General features: G+C 52.1%; 7 protein-coding genes across 7 annotated transcripts; 3 read left to right on the top strand and 4 right to left on the bottom strand.

Moving 5' to 3' along the window:
- Window positions 1–1,570: 1,570 nt before the first annotated feature.
- N0V89_005933 (uncharacterized protein) lies at window positions 1,571–2,958 on the bottom strand (the record flags this gene model as incomplete). The annotated part of the gene is made up of 3 exons (XM_056214706.1): window positions 1,571–2,578; window positions 2,632–2,812; window positions 2,894–2,958. 3 exons carry the CDS (start codon window positions 2,956–2,958, stop codon window positions 1,571–1,573), a joined length of 1,254 nt encoding a protein of 417 aa, XP_056071973.1.
- A 1,691-nt stretch (window positions 2,959–4,649) lies between these two features.
- On the top strand, window positions 4,650–5,676 carry N0V89_005932 (uncharacterized protein; the record flags this gene model as incomplete). The annotated part of the gene is made up of 2 exons (XM_056214705.1): window positions 4,650–5,219; window positions 5,671–5,676. 2 exons carry the CDS (start codon window positions 4,650–4,652, stop codon window positions 5,674–5,676), a joined length of 576 nt encoding a protein of 191 aa, XP_056071972.1.
- A 586-nt stretch (window positions 5,677–6,262) lies between these two features.
- On the top strand, window positions 6,263–6,802 carry N0V89_005931 (uncharacterized protein; the record flags this gene model as incomplete). Its single annotated transcript, XM_056214704.1, has 1 exon — window positions 6,263–6,802. The coding sequence occupies one exon, from the start codon at window positions 6,263–6,265 to the stop codon at window positions 6,800–6,802; it is 540 nt and encodes a 179-aa protein (XP_056071971.1).
- A 1,151-nt stretch (window positions 6,803–7,953) lies between these two features.
- N0V89_005930 (uncharacterized protein) lies at window positions 7,954–9,215 on the bottom strand (the record flags this gene model as incomplete). The annotated part of the gene is made up of 3 exons (XM_056214703.1): window positions 7,954–8,528; window positions 8,578–9,066; window positions 9,116–9,215. 3 exons carry the CDS (start codon window positions 9,213–9,215, stop codon window positions 7,954–7,956), a joined length of 1,164 nt encoding a protein of 387 aa, XP_056071970.1.
- A 698-nt stretch (window positions 9,216–9,913) lies between these two features.
- ats1 (Peroxygenase 1) lies at window positions 9,914–10,580 on the bottom strand (the record flags this gene model as incomplete). The annotated part of the gene is made up of 2 exons (XM_056214702.1): window positions 9,914–10,389; window positions 10,538–10,580. The coding sequence occupies 2 exons, from the start codon at window positions 10,578–10,580 to the stop codon at window positions 9,914–9,916; spliced, it is 519 nt and encodes a 172-aa protein (XP_056071969.1).
- A 99-nt stretch (window positions 10,581–10,679) lies between these two features.
- N0V89_005928 (uncharacterized protein) lies at window positions 10,680–12,050 on the bottom strand (the record flags this gene model as incomplete). The annotated part of the gene is made up of 1 exon (XM_056214701.1): window positions 10,680–12,050. One exon carries the CDS (start codon window positions 12,048–12,050, stop codon window positions 10,680–10,682), a length of 1,371 nt encoding a protein of 456 aa, XP_056071968.1.
- Window positions 12,051–12,404: 354 nt separating this feature from the next.
- On the top strand, window positions 12,405–15,067 carry SWI6 (transcriptional regulator swi6; the record flags this gene model as incomplete). Its single annotated transcript, XM_056214700.1, has 3 exons — window positions 12,405–12,578; window positions 12,627–14,298; window positions 14,346–15,067. The coding sequence occupies 3 exons, from the start codon at window positions 12,405–12,407 to the stop codon at window positions 15,065–15,067; spliced, it is 2,568 nt and encodes an 855-aa protein (XP_056071967.1).
- Window positions 15,068–16,128: the final 1,061 nt, after the last annotated feature.

Below are 16,128 nucleotides of genomic sequence, written 5' to 3'. Positions count from 1 at the left end.
CGCCAAGAAGCTTGAGCAGATTTACGCATGAGAACGTAACAAATCGTATAGAAAGAGCCGGTTTTGAGGGCTCGGTCTTCGACGAATACTTAGGTGGACAGGTTCTCGACAGAACGCAATGGATGATGTAGGTATTGGAGGAATCCCACTGAATTTCGTGACCTTATCTGGCTCAGGCTGCTGCCTTGTTACACAGCAAGGCCGACGGTCGAATTCTAATAAACCCCATTCTTTCGTCGACACAGACCGAAGAAAATCTGACTGGATCAAGTTCATAAGATCGCACGATTCTTTTTCCGATGCTGCCAAGAATGTTGAACATTAGATGGATATGTTTATGGCCTTCCTAAGTCGGTGATAGGTGCCTTCCCAAAATACCAAGGCAAGCCTACCACGCATGCGGCCAAGTTACTCCTTTCGCTAAGAGCTATACCTGACTGGTGATGAGCATCGCTGACATGCTCGGGATAGGTTTTCGTGTCGTCTTTTCACACCAACTCTAGTAGAATCTGGTACATTCTCGCTTTCTACGTATCGGCTGATTTGATCAACTTATGTCGCTGTTGCGAAACAATAATCCACAGACTTCCAATATGAACGATACGAACAACACGAAGTCCTGCTACATCGGGATTGAGGTGTCATTCTTCTATCGATCTTGTACGAACAACATCTATTCCTCCGACGCAGTCGATTTCCTTCAAGATGTGATGGTAAGTCTTCTGCGAGGTGCTGTGGCGTTGGCGAGAAGATGAGGCGTATTGCGACGCCGAATGTGATTACTGGGATCTCAGCGGGGCACTTCAAACTGCCCGTTCAGGCACCAAACTCTGACTCTGTTGGCTGTATCAAAATTCGACCCTGCAGTCCCTCGAAGCTGGCCTCAGCCGAACCTCGGGCCGATTCGGGAGGCGCGTAGAATACGCAGTACGGGTGACACAGCAGCCATTGTGCCGTGGTACAGAATATGTGCAACAGCCACTAGGATCTTTTCAAACCACGCAGGAATATGACAAAAGCCTCAGGCGAGAGTCTTTAAATTGGCCAACTAGGGAGTACACCCAGTCTGCATGTTGGTAGCGCAGAGTGTCTCACAGCCAGTGCGAATGAAACATCGAAATGAATCTGGTCTATAGTGGAACAGGGCTGTCTCACGGCCATGCAGAGGTCTGATAGTGGAAGCGTTAAAAACTTGTGGCTAGAAATGGAGCCAAAAGTCATTGAGGTTACACGGCGTATGTAGTTCAGGGAACACTGCGGGAAAATCGAGAACAATTGCCAGGGCATTGTTGGGGTCTATGATCGGACGTGCCACAGTTGTCGAGGAGACCCAGCCCAAATCTAGCTTGTGAGTAGGGAGGGTATGTACAGCCGAGGCAAAATTTTTGCCAAGAGTGTTGATAATGCATGCTACTACTAAGTGGAACTGGATTTTTCCACACTTCTATAATGTATGCTCCAGGCTCGGGTTGAGGAGCGCAATGCCCAGGCAGAAGGCACGAGAACAGTCAAGATGGATTTCACGCCGAAGATGGAAGCCGCTGTACAACTTTTGAATCGTATTGTATATCTACACATTCTGCTCGTTGACAAACAGACCGGCCATACCCATACCAGTGCCTATGCACATGGATGTCAGGAGGATCTTCTTCTTTTGTCTCCTGCACTCGCTAAGACCTGTAGCAATCTGTCGCGCGCCTGTGCATCCTAGAGGGTGACCAAGCGCAATGGCTCCACCTCGTACATTCAGCTTCGAGTGGTCAATCTTCAGAGTGTCCAAGCAGTACACTGCCATAGAGGCGAAAGCCTCGTTGATCTCTATGAGGTCAATATCATCCAGTGTGAGGTTGAACTTGGTGAGCAGCTTTGGGATAGCAATGGTGGGACCAATGCCCATGATGCGGGGCGCCAGTCCAGCAACCGTAGCACCAACGAATTTCGCGAGGATGGGCTGGCCGAGCTCCTGAGCCTTTGATCGCTTCATGAGAAGCACGGCGGCGGCGCCGTCGGTGAGCTGCGACGAGTTTCCGCCATGCGACTTGTCGCCGTGGGGCAGGAACGCAGGTTTGATCTTCTGCAGAGCCTCGAACGTGGTTCCGTACCTTGGACCCTCGTCTTTGGTAAGAGTGACCTCCTTCTCCTCGCCAGTCTTGGGGTCCTTGACCTTGACCTGTATGGGAACGATCTCATCGTCAAACCAGCCAGCCTTCTGCGCAACCTCGGCTCTCCGGTATGACTCCACGGCAAAGCGATCTTGCCTTTCGCGAGAGATGTTGAAGTCGTTTCCGACGTTCTCGGACGTCTGACCCATGGGCTGCATGCAGTCGCGCGCTTCCTGCTTCTCAAGGATCTCGTCGAAGAAGGGGCGCTCGAGGCGGTCGCCGCCGACAGTCATCGACTCAGCACCAAGGGCGAGACCGACCTCAATGGAGCCGGTGGCGATCTGATTGGCGATATCCTGCACGGCCTTGAGACCGGAGCTGCAGAAACGGTTTACGGAGGAGCCGGCGGTGGTGTTGGGGAAACCGGCACCGAGCATGGCAGCGCGGATGTAGTATGCGGCTTTGGCGTCTGAGACCTGGACATGATGTTAGCGAATTGCTAAGTGACTTCAAGTCAATAAGAACGTACGTTGCCCAAGCAGATATCCTCAACTAGCGCCGGGTCCAGGTTCGACTTCGCGACGACCTGCTTCAGCAGCTTGACAAGGATGCCATCAAGCGGCGTGTCCTTGAGGCCTCCTTTGTGTGCCTTTGTGAGCGGCGTCCGCACTGCGAGCGTGATGACAATATCATCGGGGTTCTTGGTGGTGCTGTTGTACGACCATCAGCTTCTTCTATCTCATCTTCCCCAGAAGTTTGAGCTCGGCACCCGGGTATGCGGCGGTACTCACATTGCGCTCAGACCATTCTGAGAAGGCGAGAGCTGCGAAACGATGGACTTTAGTCGCTCGGTCATTGTGAAGATGTGCTGTAAAGGAGAATTGGATACTGGAAACAGGTGAAAGAGACGTGAATATGATAACGCGGAGAGCGTTGCGGAGGTCCTTTAACGTGTGGGGCAAAACCGGGGCCGAGGCACCTCGGGAAAATGATCACGGGTCCGGCATTTGCGCAATGGGTCGCGGCTTCTTTGAGACGCGGCCGTCATCATAAGATCGGAATAGTAATCGGAGCGCATGCGTCTATCAGAAGATGTGGAAGATGGTCTGCTCCAGCGCAAGGCTGTCCTACGGAAAAAGGTACACCCACGCGTGCCATCCGAACCTGGTCATCCGCCTGCTGCCTGGACGCGTCGCAGCACATCCCACAACTTTGTACCATCCATGGACCTATCGTACTTAGGTTTACTTAACCTCCAAGCCCTCCCTACAAAGGCGTTAAGCAGGCGCCCTTCTCTACACAATCTTATTATCAATCTTCTACGGCACTGGCATCGTCTTTGGGAAACTCTCACTCTTTCCCAACCCATCAACATACCTCGCCAACTCGAGAAGCTGCTCTCTCCACGCATGATCCAGCTATCTTACGTCGAAATACAAACACAGTGTTCCCGCCGCAATGTTTGCAAGCCCAAACTTGCCACTCACCAGAAATTCCTTCCCATTGCGCGCTGAAGCTTTCTCAGCCAACCCCTTCATTCCCCCATCAATCTTCCGCTGCTGTCTCGCTTACAAGTAGCATCTTGGGTCATCGTTCAGTGAAGAACATGCTTGTACCATGTCCTGTTTGACAAGGTCACAACAGCACAAAACATTGTGTGAGGCAGCGACACAATGTCTTTTCACTGGTTTCCTAAGGACAAGGCTGCATAAGAGATCTCTTATATCCTTTCCCAATCATTAACACTCTCAGCTCTGAACACTTTGAGGTCAACAAAAGCCTACACAAACGATCACACTCGATCCATTATAAGATCACATAAACATGCCAATTTCTACGCCACTACCGGAGCCTTTCCCTATTTCTGCCCTGGCGGAACTTCTGGGGAAATTCGCGACGGATCATAAACGCACGCGTATAATCTTTCGACTGCTGGATGAGCACCTAGTCTGGATCTCTCAATGTGCGACGGCTGATGGGGTAAATTGGGCGTCTATCATCGGTCCCGCCAACGGACCGGATATTCAAGAGTTTAGATCTACCGATCTAAGCCCTTTCCAGCTCGACTACAATCATCTCTATCGATCAGAGAATAAAGTGAGTGATAACGAGGTACTGATTCTCTGGTTCGGTGCTCGGGATAATTTCACACGTGCCCTGCAGCATCGGCTGAACACGCAACAGATTCTGGATCTTTGCGGCCATGCTGGTAGTCTGATAGAGAACCGGTTGCTACAGAAGTGGTTCATCGGCTGTGCCTGCCATCCACATGTCGTTGCACCATCTCATGTCGATCCAGCGGTAGCCCGAGCGAACCTTTCCAAGTACGTGAAGCAACCCCAATGTATTCCATACTTCGGAATTGATGTTCCACTCGAACCAGCAGCTGAGCGTACGCACAATCCGCCTCTGACCCAGCTCTTCTACCATCTAGTGAATCGTACCTGTCAACTGGACGACTCTTCGGATTGCGACGCGGACGTTCGTCACATTCTCCAACAGGTAGTGTTCCTGGCATTCGACACCTGCGACGCCATCACCGCTTGTATGCGAGATAAGCGTTTCTTCGATGCCTATTTCTCTGTAGATGAGTGGGATCCCGAGGGCGGTCTAAAGCTACGCGCTCTCAACACAGCCATCGAGCCTTTCCAAACGATGATCGGCAATCGGCACTCGGAAGTCCCAAAGCACGTCCGCCGCATCTTGGCAAGTGGGTGTGCCCATGGCGCTATCGCTTGTGCGTTGGATCTTGTTGGTCTTCATGAGCGTATGCGCCCTGGTGCTATTAGTCAAGAGGACGAGGCTTGGCTGGAGCAACTTCATGTTAGCGTTTTCGACCAGATCATCACAACTGCGAAGTCTTTGGTCGATGATCCGGATTTCGGCTCGCAGCTGGACCAAGTAATTCAAGAAGGTGGACCATCGCTAGACAATTGGCTTCCAACTCATGACTCGCTGGATACGAATTACGTTGCATGGCAATGCTACATGTTCCAACAAGAGAGCGAAGACGAGTCAGATAGCGAGGACGACGATGACGGACTCGACGACGCGCCGCAAGCTGCTCTCCTAGACGTACCGCTCGAAGCTGTGGGCCCTTCTGTTTCGGTCGACAGTGTAAGCTCCATTTCATCTGAACCCGGTGAGGACCTTTGTCCGATTTATATGGAAGACTTTCCGACCTCTACAGACAGGTGCATGAGGCTTACTGGATGCGGGCATCAGTTTCACGCACGTTGTCTTCAAGTGTGGATCGACGGTGTATTCACGTGCGAGCAAGGAGAAGCCGCTAAGGTCAGCTGTCCCTGTTGTAGACGCTTCATTTGCCATGCAAGGCCCTGCGTGGGACGTCCAAATTGAGCTTGCATCATAGCACGCAGGTCTTCGTCTGGAAGTCGTAGCTCCTCCCAATGAAATGATCCTCACAATAGGATGGAGTATAGTTTCTCGCTCATGTCTCTCATATTGCAGTAAACAAGTCCATAGCGGTATTTCCTGGAATTCTATGCATTTCACCTGAATTCTACCTCTCGTCACACTTGCTAACATCATACTGACCCTCTTTCAGGTCTAGTTTGGCCCCTTCCGTGATCCAGTCGTTTTGCCACGCTCTACTTACCTGTGCTTCAAGAATATCAATGCTTTATAACTTTACGGACCATGACTGGGCACGTCTTATGATTTAGATTGCAGGTTCCTCGTCACAAATTTCGCGTGTCAAAGGTATGGTATCGATACTGCTTGATGTTCCTAGACCATGAGAGCAAGAATAAGTGCTGAAGCGCGGAAGCGCGACCACGTTTGAAGCGTGAGTTGCATGGAAAATTAACCTTCAGTTTTCAATACTATATCTACCGCCACACGATGGGGATCTACTAGATTGACCGTGCCGTCATTCACGTGGACTCATTCTCATTAACTCAGTCTAGTCGCTCCCGATGAAAGTTGTTTAGATTTCCACGGGTTCTGTGACTAGCAAATAGGAAGGACAACTGTTGGCGGGCGAAGCTTACCTATGGTATATAGCAGACCTGGGCCTTTGTGCAGTCACCACAACCAGGATTATCGTACATCTACCGAGTATGGCGCCCACATGTCGCCCGAAGTACCATCACACAAAAGAAATACCAGTTTCCGGTTGTGACTGTATCGACTGCATCATGAGTGAGTCCTGGCTGGCAGCTATTCCTCCGGATCAGCAGCCGGTGAAGCAAGACACGGGTTCCAAAAGACTCAAGTCTCCCGTTCCCAAGGAAAAAGATTATAATTATCAGAGCACGACTAAGGGCCTTGTAGATTTGCTGTTGATGAAGAATACTGATGCTGCACCCAACAATCAATTAAAGGCAGATACTGATGCGCAATCGAAAACCCCTACCGAGATGACCCAAGTCTTCGCCAGCTTTCAGGCGAAAATGAAGGAGAATGCACACGCTGCAGCTATGCGGAAGCATGATTTTGGTCAGAGAATCGATAGCCGCACTGGACTTGTATTATTACAAGCCAACAACCCGGGCGAGATTTGCAAGTATTTCAACAATGGCATCGACTGCACGAACGACCATTGCATGCGTAAGCATATCTGCTCGACGTGTCACCGCATTAGCCACGGCGCGCACGAGTGCACGATCGACTTGGATGCAGCCCAGGAGAAAGTCAATAACAACTGGAAGCCTAGCAAAGAGACAAAGTTTATATAAACCTTCAAAGAATGGATAAATTTGTGAGCGACTATCAGGTTATATGTTATTAAACATGTTAAGTGGATTCACATATAATATTATGAATTCTGGGTTTATTTTCTTCGTATTTGGGCTGTTACCATTAGCATTTATAATTGCATCCTCTGGTCTTGAATTAGGAATTGCCTTTATAAAATCACTAACCTATAAATTTAAGTTACTTATGAAACTTTGGTTCTTTATTGGCAGTTTGTTTAATTATGCAAATAATAACAAAGCCGACCCAACCGTCGATCCACAAATGTTCAACAGCGCCCAACCATCGACAGCCAAAGGAACACACATCGGTATGTCCTCGAGATTTCTTTTTAGGCCATCAGGATTGATCGATACTAATAACTTGCAGCATATCTGCCACAATCTTGACAAGTCGACCGGAAGCAAATGGACCACATGCCGACGCCAGTATGTATGCCTCAATTGCCACAGCTCAAATCATCCCATTCTAGCATGCACAGGCTATGCCAATTATGTCTGCGACAGATTCAACATAGAAACAGGATGCTTGTATAAACATTGCAGACGCCGACATGTATGCAGCAATTGCGACAGTCCTCGTCACAACGTCTTGGCATGCACGAACTATACGTATTATGTTTGTGAGATGTTTAACAAAGGCGAAGGCTGTATGTGGCCTGGCTGCAAGCGTCAGCACATATGCCGGCGGTGTGGAAGTGCAGAGCATGAACTGTTGGCATGTCCGAAGTAGCTCTTATAACACCTAGGTCGTGAAGGATGGTTGGTTACTCTTCAATAGTGACATATGCGCGTTGAAGGTAGTAAGGTTGGAATTCATGCATATGGGTGGCTTGCGCATGTACAAGATAGTCGGCAAGGCTCACTCTGGAACCCTCTAGATAAATGAGGATCTCAATCAAACGTTCCATGCTGTGCTGTGATCTTGATTAGCAAGCTGAACAAGATGCACATGATGATGGCTCCGGCATATCCGAGACAAAGTAAAATCGAAGTGTATTTACAAACTGGACTGCAGTATTTACTGACGACCATCAAAATTATATATATACGAATAGAATCTGCGCCTCTACATCGCGCGGTCTTTCCCTCCTCACGTCTACAAAACATTAGATAGCATGGATGATGTAGATTTAGACCTTGCCAACACCAGCAGCATTCTGGATGGTGCTCGCGCTCGCCGTAGCAACGCTGGCAACGTTCTTGCCCTTGAAGTTGCTGAGGAAGGCAGTGTCAGTGCCACCCAGCGTACCCGAACTACCGAAAGAGTTCAACTGGCAAGTATGGCCGAGGTTGGCGCTGCAAACCGCGTTCGCGCTCGTGGTCGGGCTGCCGAAGAAAGATCCCTTGTTCTCGAGTAGAGGTGTGACGACGTTCTGGAAGATGTTGCCCTCTGCGACGACCATGCTGCCGGCGCCGTTGTCGAACGCGTGCCCGCTGTTGGCATACCAGTAGTTGTTTACCGCATGAATGAGTGAGTTTCCGCCTGTCTTGGGGCTGCGGCCGGAGGTGTGGTGGATGTAATTGCCCTTGAGGGTGACGAGGTCGGAGGAGCCCGTCAGATAGATAGTCCAGTAGTGGTGGCCGTCGCAGGTGGCGGACCAGGAGGTCACGCCGTCGAACTCGTTGTTGGAGATGGTAACGCGGTTGGAGGCGCCGTTACCGAGGACAACCATTTGGCGGCCGATGAGGGAGAACTTGTTGTGGTCTGGAGTCATTAGATGTGGTGGTGGGAAGGGAAGGGAGGTGGGGCTTACCGATCCAGACCTGGTCAGAGCCGTCAACGGCAATGGCATCACCACCCCAGATGTACTGCGGGTTCAGCTCGGTGATGTGGATGTTTTGGATGATGACGTTCTTTGCGCCGTTGGCGATGCGGAGACCCTTTCCACGGAGGACACCCTTAGAACCAACGCCGATGATGGACTTGTTAGAGCCGACGGTGAGACCGCTGATACCGGCTTTGTCGTACGTGACGCTGATGGTAGTCGAGCCTGTACCAGCATTACCGTTAGTGCACCAGCTGGCCTGGTTGATGGCATCCTGGCCACCGTTTCCGGGGCACTTGTTCGATGCAGGCCTGCAGCCGTTCTCGGTGACGGTGCCCTCAGTGCTCTTGAAGTTGAACTCCTTGTCGAGGACAATGCAGCGGGCGGTGCTGTCGCTGAGCCAGGACTTGAGCTCAGAGGTGCTTGAGGGAACAGCGCAAGCAGCGGAGCCTCCTCCAGTGACGCCCTTTGCGAAACCTAATTGATGCTTAGTTAAGCATTCATCCATCGAACATGGTGAACCAACCTTCGGCGGCACCCTTAACCGCATAGGTAGCCCTTTCTGCAATAACACCAGCCTCAACAGAGACGGCGCTCGCAAGCGCAAGAGCAGCGGTGAACTTCATGTTTGCTAAAAAGATTTAGAGAATGGACGCTCCCTGAGCAATAATAACGAATGACTGTCTAGAAGAAGAAGACTTTAAAGAGTGAATGTATCTGATGTCCCGAGGGCGTGACCAGAATCCTTCCATGGCAGTATACACCTCTATCTTATGTGGACGGCAAATTACAGCCTCGTCTCCTCTAGTGAAGGACCTCGATAATTAATCCGCCTCTGGCAATCTTGCGCCGGTGGCGACCATCGTGAGAACAGGGATGAGCTGTCGTTCTCTGTCAAGTGCCGGGTAGTGAGCTGCGCTATCGACGGGTAAGGGGCGTGCGTTGAAGTTCTGGGTGCAATGGTCGGCTTAATCGGCCAACTTAGCGTGCACCAGTGTTTCGGAGACCTGGTAGGGCTCGGACGAATCACGAAAATGGTGGTGCGCCGAAATGCTGGCATGCCACGCTATCGATGTAACTTTGCTGCATTTTGTTTGGTGCCAAATTTCAGATTCGCGTTGGGGGGCAGGCCTGATCCGCGTGACGGGTGGTAGGGGTGAAGGATGTTCCGCCACTTGGCGGTTGTACAAGAACACCAAGCTATCAACGGTGGGCACGTGCGAGCAAGGTACCGAACAAGGGATTGCCGAGAGCGTTTGGACGTGCGTGAATGAGAGGGGTAGATGCGATGCTCGGTCAGCCCCCCCTTCACGCTCCCTTATCTCTAATTCTCTGCCAACCTGGCCAGCGCCTCGCCCTCAGCCCGGAGTCCTACCCACTCCTTCTTCCGCGTTGCACCCAGACTCTCGTAGAACTCCAAGCTCGGTGTGTTCCAGTCCAAGCAGCTCCACTCGAGCCGCTGCCCATTGATCCTGATCACTTCCTTCGCACAGGCCTTGATCAGCGCTTTGCCGTATCCCCGCTTTCTGTACTTTGGCTTGACGAAGAGGTCTTCGAGGTATACACCAGGGACGCCAGTCCAAGTGCTGTAGTTGTAGAAGTAGAGAGCCATGCCGGCGATCTCATTCTCGGGAGCGACGAGGAGAAATGTGCGCGCATAGCCAGGGCTGAAGGAGTCGGGCGCAGAAGCATCGTGGAACGCGAGCGTGTTTACGAGGATCTCGGGGGTCGCTTTCACGGATGATACGGCCTTCTCGTATTCCGCGAGCTCGATGATGAGACCATGGATCGTTTGCACATCTATGGAGTACGTTAGACATGCTGGAGATCAGGAGCATAGCTTTATTAGGACCACAGTGCACAGATCATGTTTCGCGCCGTCCCGCCTGAAGCAATTCGCGCCACGGTGCGTGTGCAGCCTTGGTCCCTCAGCTGTGTCTGCGCGTACCTTCACGCGTCGCGTGGCGAATGGTATACCCGTCGGAAGCCATGAGCGCTGTTAATTTTGTGCGGTAGGCTTGGCTTGAGGTGGAGTGGATATTTATTCCGAACCAATGCGCCCTTTATGATGCGCTAGGTTCTTGCGCGCCCTACGTTCTGATCGATCTGTTGTTTACGTCCGTTTTGCGAGGGGTACTAGCCCCACTTGCCGAATGGATCCTGTCCTTGGCCCAGATCTTCTTTGTTGCTATTCGAACGGGGTGATCTGGCGGTAGAAAGTCGACATAAAATGGCACGACAGTATACTTTTCTTTCTTGCCTTTCGCTTTCTGGTAGTCTGCGAGGCTGGAGTTGAGGAATTGCTTCACGTCTTCTTCCTCCTTGGCGAGTGAAGAATCACGTTGTTTGAGGAGATTGCCTTTCTCGTCTACTCCAGCAAAGAGATCATCATGGTGCGCTTCGGAGTTTAACTCGGAGTTCATCTCGTTCAGTCGATTACCCCATACCGACTCCCATTTCTTGTATCGATCGTTCCACTCCAGCTTACTGCTGTACGTCAGAATTGCGGCATACATGCGTCTCATAAAGCGCGCATCTATACGACGCGGACGGATGCATGCATCGGCCTTGCTTGGTTTCTCTAGAATGAGAGCGTCCTGCACCCGCTTCGCGAATCGATCTGCCTCTGGTAGCTCCTTTGAAGGATGGAGCTCAATCGCTGGCGAACGGCGTTTGACCAGGCTGATCTTTTCTTTTCCATGCGCCATGGCTTGTATTTGATCGAACTCCTCGGCGGGTAACGGTGGGAGGAATCGCGTCATGGTTTCGGCGTACCATCTCCTGACGTTGTTTCGAGCTCGTCTGATAGGCATCGGACGCTCCCATACGTTATTAATGGGCGTGTGGAGATGCGGCCGCTTGATCTCGCGTCCCAGTGCGATCTCGTTCTGGACTTGAGACTTGATTGCGGTTTTCAATCTGCGATAGCGGTCCGAGATCTGGATGTTGTGATGCGTGGGGCTCGCTTTCTTCGGAGCGTCGAAGAAAGAGAGATATCGCTCATTGCTGTAATAGAGCTTCTGCAATGGCGAAGACTCTTCCACTGCTGGAGGGTCATCTGGACGCAAGAGATGTTCCAACAGCGCGTATTTGCGCTCGCCTATGCGCCCATAGGTAAAGTAAAGTATCTTCTGGAGGCAGAGATACTCTCCATTGTTGGCGCGCCGCAGGTAGTTTAGCCCCTTCTTGCCTCTATGCTGCATTTCGCGTGTGCGGTCCTGGATGATAGAGATGTCTCTTCGCTTGCCGAAGCCGTGGCGTTCCTTCTCCACGGCCTTCGCATGGAACGAAGGCGAGGCATTATGGGCGGGCTGGTAGGCTCTGAAGCGGTTTACGATGTAGCGGCGGAAGTACTGACGGGCGTTCGCATCAGGCAGGTACGAGGCTTCGCGGAGGAGGGCGCGTAAGAGGTGGATAGATTTGAGGTTCGACACCGTCTGCTGCGGTAGCGGTGCCTGCATCAGGAATGGCCGTACGTGCTGCAGCAAGCTGGGACATCTGGAGCGATGATTGTCGAGCCGGCAAACGCGTCCAATCAGCGCGGCCCAAGACGCGCACCCACGCACCCACGCACACGGTGAACGCGCCTGCCCTCTCCGCCCGGCCAGGCCGTCGCGACCGATTCCCCACCGCAGTCGACATCCTACACCGCCCAGCACCTCGTCAGCCCGCATTCTGCGGCATACACAAACACAGCGAGCGCGTCAACCTTGCTGCTCACCTCTCGACCCATCGCCAGCCCGTCGCGACGCCCACCACGCCCGGATGCGCAGCGCCGACTGACCGCCGCTTCACACGCACACTCCCGCCGCAGCATGCAAGTCGCGCGCGCAAACGTCGCCCAGTCCTTCCCCTCGGGCTCGTCCTCGCAGCCCGCCATGTACGCCAACTCGCCGCACGGCATCATGGCTGCTCCTTCCTTCAACCGCTCCTTCTCCGACGCCAATGGCTACCAGCAACACTCGATGGATAAGCCCCAGATATATACCGTGCGCATGCCGAATGGCCTCTTCAGATACGTTTGCTAACCTCTCCAGGCTGTCTACTCGGGCGTTTCTGTGTACGAGATGGAGGTCAACCGCGTCGCCGTCATGCGCCGACGCTCCGACGGCTGGCTTAATGCGACCCAGATTCTCAAAGTCGCTGGCGTTGACAAGGGCAAGCGCACAAAGGTGCTCGAGAAAGAGATATTGGTAGGCGAGCACGAGAAGGTCCAGGGTGGCTACGGCAAGTACCAGGGTACATGGATCAACTACCGCCGGGGGAGGGAGTTTTGTCGCCAATATGGCGTCGAGGATATTCTCAGGCCATTGCTAGATTACGACGTCAGCGCAGACGGCAACGCCGGACAGGGCATCGAAACGCCGACCAAGGAACAGGCCATGGCAGCAAACAGGAAGCGCTTCTACACTCAAAGTATGGATGGCCGTGGAGGAACTCAAAGTGTGGGCGGTACCTTCTTCTCCAACATCTCGTCCACAGCCACAAGTGCGCTCGCGGCCATGAATAAAGTGGCAAGATTGAACTCACCCGCCCCGCCCCGCCCAGCGAGCTCATCCCAGGGTCGCAGGTCCATGGGCCGACCGTCTCAGAATCCCATCGGAAGCCAGGACTCATTCCGCGCAAGCAGCCAGCAGAGCGTCCAGAGCCTAGCATCTGAACGCAGTTTTGGAGCTACCAATGGCCACACGGACTCCGCATATGGCACCGGCGTCGACGACATACAGGAGCCGCCTCGGAAAAGGATGCGCCCGTCACAGGAGGAATCTTTTTCGCTTTCGCAATCGCAGCCCAATGGAGGAGATGTGGTCATGCAAGATCATGGCTCTCCTACGGAGCCGAACGACTCTTTCTATCAGACAGGTCTGCCTGTCAATACACCCGACGGGGACGTGTCAACTGCATTACCACCGTTGCCTCATCCCAGTGATAAGATCTCTGAGGAAAAACAGGCTATGCTGACTGATCTCTTCGCGGATCAGTCAAGAACTGACTTTACAAATCACCCCGCGATACTCCATCTCTCTGGATCTGACCTCGATATGCCAATTGACAACAGCTCGAACACTGCTCTGCACTGGGCGGCAACATTGGCACGTGTGTCCCTGATGCGTCTTCTCGTTTCCAAAGGCGCAAATATTTTCAGAGGAAATGCGGCAGGCCAAACGCCACTAATGAGTGCCGTTGCGGTAAACAACAGCCTTGATCATAGCTGTTTCCCGGAAACCCTTGAAATACTGGCTCCCCTCATTGAGCTACGCGATGCTCAAGGACGGACAATCCTGCATCATATTGCAGTCACGTGTGCTATCAAGGGTCGAGCAGCCTCGAGCAAATACTACCTAGAGGCACTTTTGGAGTACTTAGTACGAAGCAACATTGGCGCCAGCCAAGCTGCTTTTGAAGGCACCGGCAATTACGCGAAACCCATCGGCCTGATGCGGTTCATGCAAGACATGGTGAACGCTCGGGACAAGGCTGGCAATACGGCACTGAATCTTGCAGCGAGAATTGGAAACCGGAACATAATATCCCAGCTGATGGAGGTCCAAGCCGACCCTACAATACCAAATCACAAGGGCACACGCCCAATAGATTTTGGTGTTGGCAATGACGCAGATGCCGATGTCCCCACAACCATTAGCAGTCCGAGTAAAGGGAAGGTGCCTCTAAGCAAAGTGGAGGAAACTAGTCGGGAGATACAGCCGCGTAGGTCTTCTTTAACATTCCGATAACCTTCTACTAATTGGATGCAGTCATGAGCGGCATACTACAAAGTGCAAGCATGCAATTTACCCAGGAAGCCCGCTTGAAACAAGACAACATTGACCGCACCAACGAAGCCATAGCCCAGCTCTCCGCCCTTCAAAAAACAGAGCAACAACGACTAGAAAGTATAAGAGCGCGTATGCGAGTACGACAGGACCGCGCGAAACGCGTATCAAACCTCAAGCGATGGGTCGACCTTCAACGCAAAAGCCTTGCTGTAAGCACAGATGCAAATCTTCGAGACAAGCGCCAGATCGGCTACGCCGATATTGAAGGCTCGAATCTCGCCATCTCAGCATCAGACCTCCCTAACCAGCTTCTCGTCGCTGGCGATCATCTCATCCGCAAGGCCTCCGATGGACCCGCCTACCTGAATACGCCATTGCCAGCAGACGCGGCCTTCCTCACGCAAACAAACACGAACACACTGGCCAACTTGCCAAGTATAGCGACTCTGAGGAGTAAGTTGGAAGTGTATACCAAGATCAATAGCAAATTAGCGGAAAGAAGTAGTATGCTGAAGGAAAAGGACGGGCAGTTGGAAGTCATGTACAGGAAGGTCGTTTCTCTATGCACCAAAGTCGACGAAGACAGAGTGGACAGCGTGCTGGACTTGTTGGTGCAGGCGCTGGACAGTGATCCGTTGGAGGGTGCGGATGTGGGGCGAGTAAAAGAGTTTTTGAGAAAGGTCGAGGGTGTTGAGGTGTAAGGATGTGAGACGTCCTGCGCTCCAAGTCTTTCAGTCTCAGCGAAACCAACAAAGGATGTGTCGTTCCACGCGGTCCTTGTTGTGTCAATAGGCTTCCACAGCTACACATGTAGCGTTGGCGTAGACGGTGTCGTTCTTCGCTGTATATATGCCACCATGATGGTCAATCATCGGAAGCATTCCAGTTTATCATCCTTCGATCTGTCAACGCGCTTGTGTGATCTACCTCGTTCAACATTTTTGAGACAGTGACACACGGGCGGTCGTCCTATGCGAGGATAGCTAGAAGCATGATCGTAAAACGGGAAGCAAACAAGCACCTGGAGCACGCCAAGAATCGAACCAAGATCACACTGAAAGCACAAGGGCAACTATCGCGCCTTACCACGGGACCACGTGCTCTTCTTTTGTTGATTCGAGAAAAATTACTGGTTGGGGTATGATCAGGTTGACTCGTGGATGGGAAGATCCTTCAAGGGTAGGGTGTAGAATTGAAAGGAGGGGAGACATGCTCACCAACGACGAGACGGAGACCTTACGTGGTTTGAGTGCATGTACCGCCGGCAAATGCATACCAGAATGTTGTAGAAATCCCACAAAGAGACCGTTTGGAACACGCCTCTGAGTCTCTGCCAGCGGTTTTACAGCTTGTGCATTCGCACAGCTTCTGGTACAGCGCTCTGCCACTAGACCACGTGCCCCTCCCCCCGATTAATCGTTGCTAAATGACCTTGTATAGGGATGCATAGACAGGGGCCGGGATAAGCCGGTACTTCTTCAATGCTACCTGTGGAGGGGCAGACCGCGCTGAATTCTGGCTTGCTACATCATTGTCGGAAACTGTGTTATTCAGAGTTAACTCAGGAGGACCAATGCAACACTCAACTTGCCAGCAAGACACTGTATCTGCGAATACAAGGCTACTACTGGCGTTACCATTGATGGTTTTTAGAAAGAAGTATGAATGAAATGCGACGAGTCGGATAGACCCAAAAGCTGGTCTTACTGAAAGTAAAGAATTATCTGTACAGAAGAGCTTGAGATGGGATTCAACGGTACGT

Source organism: Didymosphaeria variabile (assembly GCF_027946475.1).
Source record: "Didymosphaeria variabile strain IMI 356815 chromosome Unknown scaffold_4, whole genome shotgun sequence".
NCBI classification, from domain to species: Eukaryota; Fungi; Ascomycota; class Dothideomycetes; order Pleosporales; family Didymosphaeriaceae; genus Didymosphaeria; species Didymosphaeria variabile.
The sequence above is the reverse complement of the archived record's forward strand: the minus strand, read 5'-3'. Positions and strand labels throughout refer to the sequence as shown.